Source organism: Bombina bombina, chromosome 6 (assembly GCF_027579735.1).
Source record: "Bombina bombina isolate aBomBom1 chromosome 6, aBomBom1.pri, whole genome shotgun sequence".
NCBI classification, from domain to species: Eukaryota; Metazoa; Chordata; class Amphibia; order Anura; family Bombinatoridae; genus Bombina; species Bombina bombina.
This window is the reverse complement of record NC_069504.1, coordinates 606,690,126-606,705,345: the sequence shown is the minus strand read 5'-3', so window position 1 is coordinate 606,705,345 and position 15,220 is coordinate 606,690,126. Positions and strand designations below refer to the sequence as shown.

The 15,220-nt window shown below is 38.0% G+C and overlaps 1 protein-coding gene across 1 annotated transcript in view; it reads right to left on the bottom strand.

Annotated features, from left to right (window-relative positions):
• IGF1R (insulin like growth factor 1 receptor) overlaps positions 1 to 15,220 on the bottom strand; it is an 857,678-nt gene that overhangs the window by 120,512 nt on the left and 721,946 nt on the right. Inside the window, exons 15-16 of the mRNA XM_053717616.1 lie at positions 1,939 to 2,168; positions 1,605 to 1,715 (exon numbers count right to left, since the gene is read on the bottom strand). Of these exons, the coding sequence (XP_053573591.1) occupies positions 1,605 to 1,715; positions 1,939 to 2,168 (341 nt within the window). The remainder of the gene's footprint in view (positions 1 to 1,604; positions 1,716 to 1,938; positions 2,169 to 15,220) is intronic.

The following is a 15,220-nucleotide window of genomic DNA, read 5'->3' as shown; positions in this document are numbered from 1 at the left end:
GATCGAGCTGCTCTCCTGCAGATTCCAGGAACTTTGTGTGCTATAGCGTCTCATTGTCTAGCAACGTGACGCGCTTCAGTGGTCGTCCAGCTTTGATGACGTCAGCAAGCCTATAATCTTCCGGCGTTCGGGAGAGTCGACGCCCGTTTGTTGAACTTGGTTCTTTTGGGTGCTTCTTCTACTGAGTGAGTAATTGTACTTTCTTTGCCGGACCTCTGCCTGCCTGACACTGTCTTTGCTTAGCCCTGTATTTGCCTGAAAGTTATCGGACCTCTGCCTGCCTGATACTGCCTTTGCTTAACCCTGTATTATCTGAAAGTTACCGGACCTCTGCCTGCCTGACGCTGCCTTTGCTTAACCCTGTATTTGCCTGAAAGTTATCGAACCTCTGCCTGCCTGACACTGCCTTTGCTTAACCCTGTATTTGATTGAAAGTTACTGAACCTCTGCCTGCCTGACACTGTCTTTGCTTAACCCTGTATTATCTGAAAGTTACCAGACCTCTGCCTGCCTGATATTGCCTTTGCTTAACCCTGTATTATCTTAAAGTTTCCAGACCTCTGCCTGCTTCTGTCTACTGCAACTTAAACATCTGACTGATTCTTGAATTCCTGTCCAGTATTGTGAGTACCTGTTACTTTACATTATCTACCTGTGGATTTCTACTATCTGTCGCAGTTGTGGGTCACCTTCTGGATATTACTAAGTGTGCTAGCGTGTGCATATTAATTCATCCTAGCAATTGGGTCTATTACGGACTGATACTGTCATTCCTGACACCATATTTTTGGCTTTGCTCAGTTCACGTTATAAAACGCAATCGTTTCTTGGTTTAACCAAATCCCACATTTAAACGCTAAAACATACATAACGATATATGATCCACAGAATGTTACATTAAATTAGTTCAGTATTAATTGCACATAATTCCATGTGTTGTATATTACTTAGAAAAAAATATATAAGAAGAACCAGGTCTTTGCAGGGCATTACTGTGAGCTAATTGAGCACATCAGGTGAGCCAATGACAAGAGCCATATATGTGCAGCCACCAATCATCAGCTAGCTCCCATTAGTGCACTGCTGCTTCTGAGCCTACCTACTAGGTATGTTTTTCAACCAAGAATACAAAGAAAACAATGCTAATTAGATAATAGAAGTCATCTGGAAAGTTGTTTAAAATTGAATGCTCCATATGAATAATGAAATTAAAATTTTGGGTTTTAATGTCCCTTTAAGAGAGCTGCGAGTTACCAATGAATAGCAGATAAGAGCAACTATAATCTTTCAAAATAGAATCCTTGCATAAATGGTGCTTAAAAACAGGGGATCCAGGTCTTTAGAGCCAGAAACAACAGGCAGACATCTGAAGAGATAAATGCAATCTCTTGGGCACACTCCAACTAACACATCCATGAAACAAAGATATGAATTGCAAAATATTTCTGATAAGTATGATTTCTATCTACAGATATAACTGGAGTACTATCCCATAGCATAAAAAGTTAATTATAGAGACTGTAAGTATCAATTTACTTTAATTTTCAAAAGTAGAGTGTGGAAATAAAGTTACATATTCACCATAAACACATTATTTTACTCACATCAGTGTCTGGTCTTAAAGATCTCAAATAGCTCTTGAGGTCCCCACGTGTCATTAGCTCCATGATAACAAGTGTTGGCTGACCTTGAGAAACGACCCCCAGCAAACGCACCTATGACATAACAGATAAAATTGTTACTGAATGTCCACCAAATAAAAAAAATATAAAAACATTTCATTCCAATTAAACATTTTTTCTTAATACTTTGTGATTTTCGAAGGTATATCATCAAGATACCAGGTTGCATTATTCAACTGCTGCAAGAGACGTATATAAAATCAGAAAATGGTATAATGGATGTAACCACAGTACGCTCTATGCCGACAGTACTCACCACATGATGACAATTGAATTCCTTCATAACGGAGGCCTCATTTAGAAATTCAATTCTTTCCCGCATGCTGGCGGCCTCATTTACAGTCTTTATAGCCACTCTGGTCTCTGCCTCATCTTTCACCACCCCTTTGGCAATACCCTCATATACCATGCCAAATGAGCCTTGACCCAGCTCCCGGCTCATTGTTATCTTCTCTCTGGGTACCTCCCACTCATCAGGTACATACACTGCAAAATAAGAAGTTAGGTTATCATCACATTAACTAGTCACTATACATCAAGATTTACATCCTCAAATCAATGTCTTTATTTTAAAACTGATAAAATAGCATTCAACTGCAGCCTACTAAGCTTTATGCCACCTGAAGCAAGGTAGTAATCCTCCAGAAGTCCTCTGGACTTCTCCTATTGCTGCCATACTTGATTTACAAGGTAGAACCTATCTTGAATGAGAATGAAAAAATACATCTATCTCATTAAACTCACACAAAATATAACAAGGCAGGCAGGTCTTCATATGTTATCACTTGTTTTCTTTCTGTGGGTCATCACAAGAACAACCCATATGAGAGCATGGAGGATGATAAACTGCTACTTGCAAGTGCAATCAATGATTTGGTAAATTAAAGGAACATGAACCCCCAATTTAATTTCCATGATTCAAATAGAGCGTACAGTTTTGAAAATCCTTTTTTTTTTATATTATCAAATTTACTTTGTTTTCTTGATATTCTTTGTTGAAGAGCATACCTAGGAAGGCTAAGGAGTGTGCAAGTGTCTAAAGCACTATATGGCAGTTGTTTTGCATCAATGCTTTTAACAATGTTATACATTTTTATACACTAGATGGTAGCAGTATTTGAAGATTTTGTATAGGTTAAACGCACTGATGTAAAACTGCTGTCCTCTAGTCTACCTAAATATGCTCTTTAACAAAGGTTACTGGAACAACAAATCAGTGGCATATTTAGGCTTTGTACTGCCATAGGCACTCAAAATTCTAATGCCCCCACCCACCCTTACACACTGCCGCAGGCTTAATTATTTTAGCCACCTTACTAAAGAGGTTAGTGCAGAACAGCCTTATCCCGATGAAGAGTCAAGAAAGGAGATTCACAAGACAAAGTTGAAAGCTCAAACTCTTTGGGTAGAAGAAAAAGAACCTTTCACAATAAAAAAAAAACATGCATAGGTTCAAAAGGAGGAACCCTCAAAACCAGATTAGGTTCAATACGAACTAAGGTCTGAAATTTTGAAATCTGTTACTTAAAGGAATCGAAAGGTCAACATTGAAATGTGGATTGGTGAATTTCAAGTTTAAAATAGAAGCATTTTTGCAGGATACTTCCATTAGCAAAAATACTTCTAGCATCCATCCATCATATGTGTGTGTGCGCCTCTGAAAACTGTAATAACGATTTGCTAACAACAGGATATTGCAAAAATACTATTTAAAATTGAAATGCACTCATGCACGTTTACATTTTTACAATTCTATCCCTTTATAAGAACAAGCTGACAAAACATTCTCCAAACCATACTGCAGGAATACTTATATATTTAAATTTTCACTATATGTGGGGATACCACAGGCAAAAGCAGCTATTTCAAATGCAAAAATAAAGGTCAATTATATATTTGTAACCAATTTAATACACTCTAGCAGGTAAACTGGATGACTGGGAACAGATTAAGGGGAGAACACATTTTACAGAACACAGTTCTTTAAACAGTTGGAGGCATAACACCTAACATACCATAAATAGCAGAGTAAAAAATATTCCTTCAATTTTGGAGAAAGTCCATAAGAACCTTCCCAGGTGCATTTGTGATAAGCCAGAGAGAATCCTGCACACTCTGAATTAAAGGCAGTGCAGCAAAACCCTGTTTAGAGTTAAAAACAGACTCGGCACAAAATGCACATAGCTGAGCAGAGAACACATCTGAGGATCCTTACAAAGGAAACAAAAGCTGAAAGGGCTTAATTTTTCAGAGATCTCTCTTTTAATGGCTCAGCTAAAAAAAACACCACCAACAAAACACAAGGCGGGTTCTTGTGGACTCTCACCACCATGAAAGAAATTAATTTATCAAATATGCATAAATTATGTTTTCTTTCATAGAGGTGGGACAGAGTTCACAATCCATTACTCCTGGGAACTCTAAAGTGAATGTAAATTTACTTACCTTTTAATCTTGACAGCCACTCCAGCTTCCTCCGCACATAATTTTTGCTTACTTGATAAATTTATTTATTTCAGGGTGGTGAGAGTTCATGATCCATTACTTTTGCAAACAAATACCCAAGCTGTGGAGTCCACGAGTTATGAGACACAAAGGGTGGGATTTAGACATCTTTTTTCACTGAAAAACGAAATCCTCAACCCCACAAAAACAGCATTTTTTTAAATGCACTTAAAATTAAACAATAAGACAAAAATAAATCAAGCTGAGACAACAACCTGAAAGACCTTCGTTCCAAAGGCTGCCTCAGAAGAACCACAACATCAAAATGGTAGAATTTAGAAAAGGTATACAAAAAAGACAGAGTAGCTGCCTTGCAAATTTGGTCAACTGAAGCCTCATTCTTTAAATCCCAGGAAATGGCAACTGACCTAGTAGAATGAGCAATAATCCGTTTCGGTGGAGGCTGACCTGTCTTCCAGGTAAGCCTTATGAATCAAAAGTTTCTACTAAGAGGCTAAAGAAAGAGTAGAAATGTTCTGTCCTTTCCTAGAACTACTTTCTCTGTCTCGCTTCACAAGACTCTCCTCTAGTTTTGAAAGCTTTCAGCGCTCCCTAAAGACTCTACTGTTCAGGGATGCATATAACCTACACTAACCTTTGCTAACTCCATTGTTATTTCCTTGAACCCCTTAGCATGTAAGCCTATGAGCCCAGCTGTTTGTAGATCCCCTTCATAAGAGCCGACTAAAATTGTGCAACTCTCGGCAGAGCCCTCTACACATTTGATCCCTATAGATGTTAAGCTTGTATACCACCTATGTTTATAGCGCTGTGGAATCTGTTGGCACTCTACAAATACCTGATAATAATAATAACTAGAAGTATGTATGAAATCCTTAGTAGCATTATTGTAAATACTTCAATGCTCTAACAACATCCAAATTATGCAAAGATCTCTTTGAAGCATACTTGGGATTAGGACACAAAGAAGGGACACGAAGAATTTCCTGACTCACATTGTCTGAAGACGCAACTTTAGGCAAGAAATCTAATTAGTCCTTAAAGGGACACTGAAACCAATTTTTTTTCTTTTGTGATTCAGATAGAGCATGCAATTTTAAGCAACTTTCTATTTTACTCTTATTATCAAATGTTCTTCATTCTCTTGGTATTTTTATTTGAAAAGCAAGAATGTAAGTTTAGATGCCGGACCATTTTTGATGAACAACCTGGGTTGTTGTTCTTGCTGATTGGTGGATAAATTCATCCACCAATAAACAAGTGCTGTCCAGTGTTCTCTGTTTTTTTTTAAAAAAAATATAAAAATAGCAAGATAATGAAGAAAAATTGATAATAGGAGTAAATTAGAAAGTTGCTTAAAATTGCATGCTCTATCTGAATCACAAAAGAAAAAAATTGGGTTCAGTATCCCTTTAAAACTGCCTTATCCTGATACAAAGCTGACAAGGTCTCATGTGAAATCGAGCAAATAGAATTGCATCTGAAGCTGCAGCCAGGAGACCCAGTACTTCCATACAAAGAGCAACAGAGGCAAAAGAGAGGGACTGAAGGCACAGACAGGCTGACACCAATTTTTCCCTACCCTGATCTGTTAAAGAAAGACTCATGGAGGTTGAATCTATTTGAAATCCCAGATTTTTCTAAATGAAAATATGGAGCTTGAACCAACATATCGTTCAGATAAGGAAACACTGCAATATTCTGAGATCTGATCACAGATAATAGGGCACCCAGAACCTTTGTCAAAATTATTGGAGCTGTAGCAAGACCAAATGGTACAGCAACACACTGAAAATGCTTGTCTAGAAAGCAAACCTCAGAAACTGGTAATGTGCCCTGTTAATTGGAACATGAAGATAAGAATCATTTAAATCCATTGTGGACTCAAACTGACCTTGCTGAACAAAATGCAGAATAGTTGCCAATTTGAAACTAAAAATTCTGACAAATTTGTTCAGAGCTTTCAGATCCAGAACTGGTATGAAAGTACCTTCCTTCTTTCGAACAATGAAGAGATTTGAATAAAATCCCATCCCCTGTTCCTGCAAAGGAACTGGAACAATCACTCCCATAGTTTCTCGATTTGAAAGAGTAAAAAAAGGCTTGGGTCTTTAAGTGATTCCATGGAACATTAGACAGAAAAAAATCTTCCTGTGGGATGCCTTGTTCTGAATCTTATTCGATAACCCTGGGAAACTATGTTCAGAACCCAGGGATCTGGAACAGACTGAAACCAAGCCTCTTGAAAGAGGTATAACGAGGCCCCCCCTACCAGAGCTGCTGGATAGGGGGCCCCACTAGCACTAGGCCTCTAGACTTGGCCAGAGGTGATTCGTTTCTGAGAGGAATCAAATTTCTGTTCCTAGTTCTGACGAAAGCGATTGGAAGAAAAGCCTCTTTACCTCCAGTAACAGTAGAAAGGATAGAATCCAAATCAGAACCAATCAATTTCCTTCCCTGAAAAAAAAAAAGACAAAAAAGTCTGGATTTACACACCATATGAGCAGACCAGGACTTAAGCCATAATGCTCTTCTAGAATGGACTGCCAAGGACATGCCTTTTTTTGACATTATAATAATATAAAATACAGAATCAAAAATAAAGGAATTAGCACTCTTAAAGGGACATGAAAGCCAATTTTTTCTTCCGTGATTTAGAAAGAGCATGTCATTTTAAACAACTTTCTAATTTACTTCTATTATCTAATTTGCTTCATTCTCTTGATATCACTTGCTGAAAAGCATATCTAGATATGCTTAGTAGCTGCTGATTGGTTGCTGCACCTAGAGGCCTTGTGTGATTGGCTAACACATGTGCATTGCTATTTCTTCAACAAAGGATATCGAAAGAATTGAGCAAATTAGATAATAGAAGTAAATTGTAAAGTTGTTTAAAATTGCATGCCCTATCTGAATCATGAAAGTTTAATTTTGACTAGACTGTCCCTTTAAGTAAACCCAAAAGATCTTTACTGGTAGAATCTTTAGAATACTTCTCTGAAAGAATAGCAGAGATAGCAGGCCTAAACAAATATCCTGCTTACAGAAAGGCCCTTCTAACATCCAATCTACAGGGTCCTTAAAAGAAGTGCGGTCTTCCAAAGGATCCCATCTACCCTAGAGACAGTTTCCTCGCAGTTCAACATTAGAGGCAGATAAATTATATAACATCTTAAACTTGCAGAAGGATTAAAAGAACTACCTGGTTTAGACCATTTCCAAGAAACTATCTCAGAGTCAGCATCTGGAATAGGAAGAACCGCTGGGGTTTTTAGCAACAGTTTTAAAAACTGAATCTAAACGATTAGAAGGCTTATTCTTTAGAACTTTTAGAGTCTTTCAAAAGAGAATGGATAGGTTCAACTTTAGATTAAAATAAATAAATAACAAAATGTATCAGATTGAACATCAGAGGATTTCTCATCAACAGAGAAAACTTCACCCTCTGAAGAAACAACAGTATTCCTAGCTTCAGAAGAAAAAACACTAGTTTAAGGTATATTCTAAACTGACCTTTTTACGCTTACTTGAAGGTGCGAAAGTTGACATTTCAGAACTGTAGATTTGATGAGCTATTTCACACCTGGAGAAAAAGCTGTAGTTACCCTGTAAGGAACAAACAAAAGAAGCAGTAATACCCATAAAAGCAGCATAAGGTTGGTCTGAATGCATTAATGTATTTAAACATGAGTCCCATAAATAAGTTGGGAGGACAGAATAAGAAAGCTCCACTATAGCATAAATGATATCCCCTTCAAACTTAAAGCCCACTAAGTCAAACTGAAAAATAATGCAGGGGACTAGTAAACCCCTCATCCAAAGCCTGGATAATGCTCAACTGAATAGGATGATGTGCATGAAAACTGTTAGCATGCCAAACTTGATGCATGCGTACCAGAGGGCATTTATGCATGCTAACCCGAAAGCCGAGGGGTAGGAAAGAACTAACGTTTCAAAAAGCGCAAAAAACACCAACAAAAACAACAGACATGCACAATCCTGAGGGCTCATGAGCGCTATCCTGACTTGCGCATACCCAAAAGTTGATACACAGTAAAAAATTAAGCTCACAAAAAAATATAACAAAGGGCAATAGTATAGAGATTCTGTCCCAAGGCTGTATACATAAATAAATATAACTATATCATTAAACAATTAGAAAGAAGAAACATAACAGCACAGGATCTGGAATAGTAGTATATCGAAGAACCAACAGAAGGAGGAAAAGTACAAGCCCCAGCGACATCCGTGGAAAGGCTTGTGAATAAATCCCAATAGGTGAAATTTATGCCAACACATTCCTCTAACAATAACTGTATTCTGAGGGTAAATGGGCCTCAACTCAGTCTGAGAACCACTCTTACTGAAGAATCAAATGTACATCTTCATTCTTCAACCTCCTCCAGCGGAGGCAAAGACAAGACTAGGATGCCAGTGAGGTGGGAGGGGTTTTATAGAGTTCCTGGGGTTTGGGAATCGTTGCCTCCTCCTAGTGGTAGGGAAGAGTAATTCAAACGAGTAATGGATTGCGGACTCTCACCCCCTGTATGAAAGAAAAGATCTTTCACTGCATGGCTGATAACTCCTTATCTACCCCTCTGTCCAACAAGGCACTATGAGGAGGAAATGAGTCTCAGATCGTTTAGAGAACCTCTCTCAATCAACGAGTATATCAACACTTCAGCATTCCCCTCACTCCATAAAAAAGGCTAAACAATTTACTGAGGATTCAGGGTAAGTGGGAGGGACTTAAAACTCTAGTATGCTGGGGTGCCTCCTCCTAGTGGACAGGAAGGGAATTTACACACATAATAACTCATGGACTCTCACATTTTAATAAAGAAAAGGCGATATAGTTTATGGAGTTGCTGTCAATTATGAAGTCCTTAAGGGCTAGAGTCAGATCACATTCAATTTCATTCTGTTCCACAAAGAAAACAGGTGGGAAAAGAAAAGGTAGGCACCTATTTACCAGTAACGATGCCCGAAAAATCTTCTTACGAAAACCTGAGATCAGGACGAAGGAACTAAAGGCCTGATGGAGAAACTTGGGAACCTACAAGTAAATTCTGAAGTGGCCTCACCACACAGATTCTGCTTGAAACTCTCCTTTGCAAATCTCAGATTTGTAAATAAGAAAGGCACCACAATCTCACGAAACTAAATATTGTGAACATAAGAAAGAGGTGACAAATCAGATATTTCCTCAACAAGGAGAGTAACAAAAAAATAAAAAACATTAGAATATCCATTGTTAACATTAAATTTCAAAGATTGGATATTATAAACCATCAAACTCCATAGAGGAGATGTAATTTTGTATACAGGTCAGATTTAAAGCGAATGTAAACTTTCAAGAATGAGTGCTCGGCTTTTAAAAATACTATTTAAAACAGGGGCACTTTCATTCATGAAAGTTTACATTTCACCCGTTTTCTTAAAATACTTAACTTTTCTTCATGAAGCCGCTCCAGCGCTTCACCAGCCCGTCGCAAGCCTCTTCATACGTCAGCAATGACTATTCCAGCATCCTTCAATCACGGTTTCCCCCCGGGGGAACCATTGCCTGAGGCAACACCGTGATTGGAGGAAGCCGGTTTCGTCATTGATGGGTAAGTTAACCAGGAAGAAGCAGGTGGGGGCATCATTTCAGAACGGCGATCCGGCCTTTCAGAAGAAAAAGGTAAGTATTTTTAAAAATCCGGTGCAATGTCAATTTTCATGAATGAAAATGGCCCTGTTTTTAATAGTTTTTTTTTTTTTTTTAAAACGGACACTTTCACATAAAAATTGACATTCACTTTAACTAAGGCCTCAGTAAATGCCTTAATATCAGAAAGATGAACAAGTTTCCTATGTGATGAAACTGGGAGGACTGAAAATGACCCCTTAGAGAGCTGACCAAAAGCCCCTGTCTAAACCATACGGAGGGAATGGTTCTAATAGAAAGCCCTGAATATCTCCTATCTGCACATCAAAAGAAATATACCCGGCACACCATTTCTCCTTGTAACTTTTAGTATTTCACAATCACAAAACAAAAATGCCTCTCTACCCAGAAGAGACGTAGGGGGAACAACATAATAATGTGTGCATATTTTGTCTTCTCCAGCAGAAAAGTTATGACAGGGTGCAAATTCCTTCAGAGATTATGGCTTCCCGAAGGCTAAAGGAAACCATAACCCAGGTGTTAAGTAATTAAGGGATAAGTAAAACTGAAAAAAAAAAAACAACAAACAAATTCAGCATGATTTGAGTGTATTTATTATGTAGCTAAGCTCCAGGGTTTATTTCTTTAAATTCCTCCTGAAGGAGTGGCACAGTGAATAAAAATTGTTTCTACAACAATGACACTGATACAGGGAGGATACATCTAGTTCCTGAAAGCCCCTTTCAGGTTTTAGACAATTCCTTTATTTCAGCCTGCCTAAAAAGTAACTAAAACAGATGGCAGTGTTTTCCACAGAAAATGTTTGCCAGCCAGGTGGGGGCAGTATACATTTTTTCTGTTATTTATAAATGTTACTTAAGCTATCCAAAGCACAAATTATTTGCATAATTTAACAAATTGATTTAAGGTCAATATATGCAACAAACATTGAAAAAGTTATTAGCTAATTTTAGCTTAATATGACTTATTTTTTCTCTCTTTATTACTTTCTAGTGATGTACAACTTTAAATTTTAGATGGGTGGTGTTCCCATTATGTTCTGAATTAAGAGAAAGCTAAAGGGAGGTTTTTGGAGTAATATTACAAGACACAAATGGAATGAAAGGCAAGAAAACATTTTTAGCAGATAAGGGGGCAGGCTGCAGAGGCTTAGATACAAGGTAATCACAGAGGTAAAAAGTTTGTTAATATAACAGTGTAGGCTATACAAAATTAGGGAATTGGTAATAAACGGATTATCTATCTTTTTAAACAATTTTTCAAGTAGACTGTCCCTTTAAGGGACACTTTTTATGTGCAAATTTGAAAAAAATGGGTTTGTCCAAGAGCCCTGTGTGTGAGCTCCACAAATATATGCAACTGGATAGAGGAGGAAATCAGACTAAACTAAGTGTCAACTTCCACCAAATTTCAAGTGGCATACACCAATATGCTTTGAGTGCATTGTGCACCAGCATTCAAATACCATGCATTCTCAGAGGGTAAGCAGTGGCTTGTATGATACAAATTAAGCACTGATGCAATACACACCAACGTCAGCTCTCTGAGCAGGCATGGTATTTAATCATGTTTTGGGGACCTTGCCATGTTGTTTCAGGTATAAACTAAGCAGTGATACAGGATAGCAGCTGCCACAAAGTATGGTCTTATATATATATATATATATATACACACACACACACACACACATGTATATATATATATATATGAACACACACACACACATATATATATATATATATATATATATATATGTATGTGTGTATATGTTAGGGCTGCACGATTAATTGCAGATGCGGTTTTAAACGTGATTAATCGCTCGGTATAAAAACCGTGAGAATACGCTATTTATAACCCCGCCCATTATGTCATCACCTATGACGACTAGTGCAGTACTAGCCGGCACCTTCGGCCAGGGGCGGAACAAGCAGTGATGGATATTTTTTTCCTGCTGCCCGGAACTTCCTCCTTCTGACTGACTGCACATGTAGTCTCTTCAGGAGGAGTCTGCAGAGCGGCAGTGAGACTGGAGTTGCAGCCGCAGAGAGGAGGCTCCGTTCACGGCTCAGGCAAGGCAAGCACAACGACAGACACATGGTGACTGACTGAGCTCAGGCTGAGGGGGGCCGGGGGGCAGCTGTGTCGGATCTAGCTGGAGGGATAGCCGTCTATGCAGTGCTGAATGGACTAGAAGCTTTATAATAAACTATTACTGCAGGTTATGGGACTGGCTTCTATAATAAAACATTAGGTGCAGAGCTTACTTACTTTATAACATAATATTACAACTTGCACAGAGCTTGCTTGTTCTCTTATATGATATACTGCACTGCACAACATAGAATATTACTGCATGCTATAGAGCATGATTACTTGCAATATTTCTACAGGCACATAGACTGCTCACTCTGGAACTAAGAATATTACTGTATTTTATGAAGCTTGCTTATTTTTTAATAGAACATTAGTGCTGCAAGTTAAATGCATACTCACAGTGTAATAAAATAATACTGTAAGTTATGACTATACACACATACACATATGTGGTTTGTATTTTTATTCTCCCAGAGTGTATTGGACATTGAGAAACATGTACATTAAGATTCCCTGTAGTCTTTAATACATTTTTATTGAAAATTTAAGGTGTTATAGTCATTTATAAGAAAATCGCGATTACATCAATTTTTTTTTGCCCATATCGCCAAGCCCTAGTATATATGTATAAATATATGCAGGAATACCCATTTAAATATTTGCAGAATATTGGAATGTGAAATATTTACAGTAAAACAAAATTTATGTTTACCTGATAAACAGTTACTGTTGGGAATATCACTCCTGGCCAGCAGGAGGAGGCAAAGAGCACCACAGCAAAGCTGTTAAGTATCACTTCCCTTCCCACAACCCCCAGTCATTCAACCAAAGAAAAAGGAGAGAAAGGAAATAAAACAAGGTGTAGAGGTGCCTGAGGATTAGATAACAAAAACTGTCTGTAAAAAAAGGGAGGGCCGTGGACTCACCATGTCAAGAAAGAAATAAATTTATCAGGTAAACATAAATTTTGTTTTCTTTCTTAAGACATGGTGAGCCCACGGATCATCAAATACTGTTGGGAATTGATACCCAAGCTAGAGGACACAGATGATAAGGGAGGGACAAGACAGGTTACCTAAACAGAAGGCACAACCGCTTGAAGAACCTTTCTCCCGAAAGAAGCCTCAGCCGATCCTAAATGAATCCCCTGTACCCCCTAGGTGGAATGACCAAGGTGCCAAATTTCAACATCATCATAACAAAGATAGGAGAACTCAACATAACTTTTCTCAAAATAAGGAACAAAATGTTAATAGACAGTCCGATTATTCATATAGCAATCAGCATTCTTCCTATTCCTCCCCCCCTTCATCCTCTTTTTTTTATGGAGGGAGAAGCCTCAACAAACCTGGCTCCAAAAAGCACAATACAATTATCATTATCAGGAAGAGAGGAAGAGGGAAGGAAGGAGGCAAAGGAATCAGTGGTTAGAACAACAGCCCCTAGAGAAGAGAGAGGAAAGGAGGCAGGGTATAAAAAGAAGGTGGGAACAAGAAGAGGATGCCGGGCAGGGATTCGAGTCAGGGAATGCAAGAACAAGATGCAGATATTAGAGGAGCAGAAGAAAGATGTGTTTAATTTATCTAAAAGGACACTTACCGATTATGAATATAAATTATTAGGAAAAGGCCTTAAATTCGCTCCGCACAGTCAACCAAACCAAACCAAGTTTTGAAGTGTTTATAGATTTACAAAAATATATCCGTAAATTAACATTACAACGCTATTTCATTAAGAATGATTTTAATAAGAAGGAGAACCCTCCTCAGGCTGTCCTAAGTGAGAGTGATTATAAAGCCCTTAGCACACTTGTCAGTCTCCAAGAGGAGACACAACAAAAAGTACAGACCGATAAGGACCTTTTAGATTTGAGTGTACATGAAGATGGCAATAACAGTATTAAACATAGTCATTTCAAACGTCCATCCTCTTTTTACCCAATTTATGCACAGGGTGATTACATCCCTGTATTTAATGAGATAGTGAAGGAGGAATTTAGGGATTATTTTAAGACTCAATCCAAGAAAGGTAAATTTAAGTACAGGGACAATCTGAATCATCAGGAAAGGAAGCCCCTAGATACACTTAAGTCTGATATTAATATAGTCATTAGGCAAGCGGACAAGGGGGGTGGGATCGTAATCCAAGATCGTGATGCATATATATCAGAAGCACATAGGCTGTTGAGTTGTAATAAAAGCTATAAAAAACTAGAGAAGGACCCTACATCTCAATATAGTTTGGAATTAAATACACATATCTAAAGCGAAGAAAGAAGGTATTTTGGATACTGAGGAGGCCAATTTCATCTTGACCTCCTGTTCTTCTGCACCGTTATTTGATCATCTACCCAAGGTGCACAAGGATATGCAGAACCCACCCGGGAGGCCTATAATCTCGGGGGTGGGTTCTCTGACGAGTAACCTATCCTGTTACTTAGATTGGTTTCTACAATCATGTGTACAACTTATAAAGTCATATTTAAAGGATACTACAGAAACCATCAGAATTTTTGAGGGTGTAGATTGGGATAAAGATCTTCTGTGGATATCGTGCAATGTTACATCTCTGTACACAAATATCCCACATACCCTGGGAATAGAGGCGTCTTGGAATTTTTTAATGATTTTATTGATTTGACACCTACCCAGATACAGTTCAAGGCCAGTGGAATAGAATTAATTTTGTCCCACAACTACTTCTCGTTCAAAGATAGGTTTTACCAACAAATACGAGGAACAGCCATGGGGATGTCCATGGCTCCCTCGTATGCCAATGTTATATGGCAATCTTTAAGGAGATGTATGTGTGGAACAATAATCCTTTTGAGAAGAATATATTGATGTATCATAGAAACATCAATGATATTCTTATGGTCTGCAAAGGGGAAGAAAAGGAGGCCCTAGAATTCATTGGGCATATAAATAAGAATAATCTTAATCTAAAATTCACAGGGAAAATCAATAAAGAGCAGATGGAATTTTTAGATCTGCTCCTATATGTGGACACAGCAGCCAATAAAACAGCAGTGAAGAACTATAGAAAAAATATTGATAGCAATGGTTTCCTGAATGCAGAGAGTGGGCATTTGCCCCAGTGGAAAAATAACATGCCACTGGGACAATTTCTGAGAATACGTAGAAATTGTACTGCAGTGGAAGATTTAGAGACAGAAGTTAATATTTTGGAGCAAAAGTTGATACAGAAAGGGTATGACAAAGATTTAATTATGAAAGCAAAAAATGATAGTAGAAAAAGAAGTAGAGAGGAGCTGATGTGTAATAAAGAGAGGTCTTCCACTAGAAAT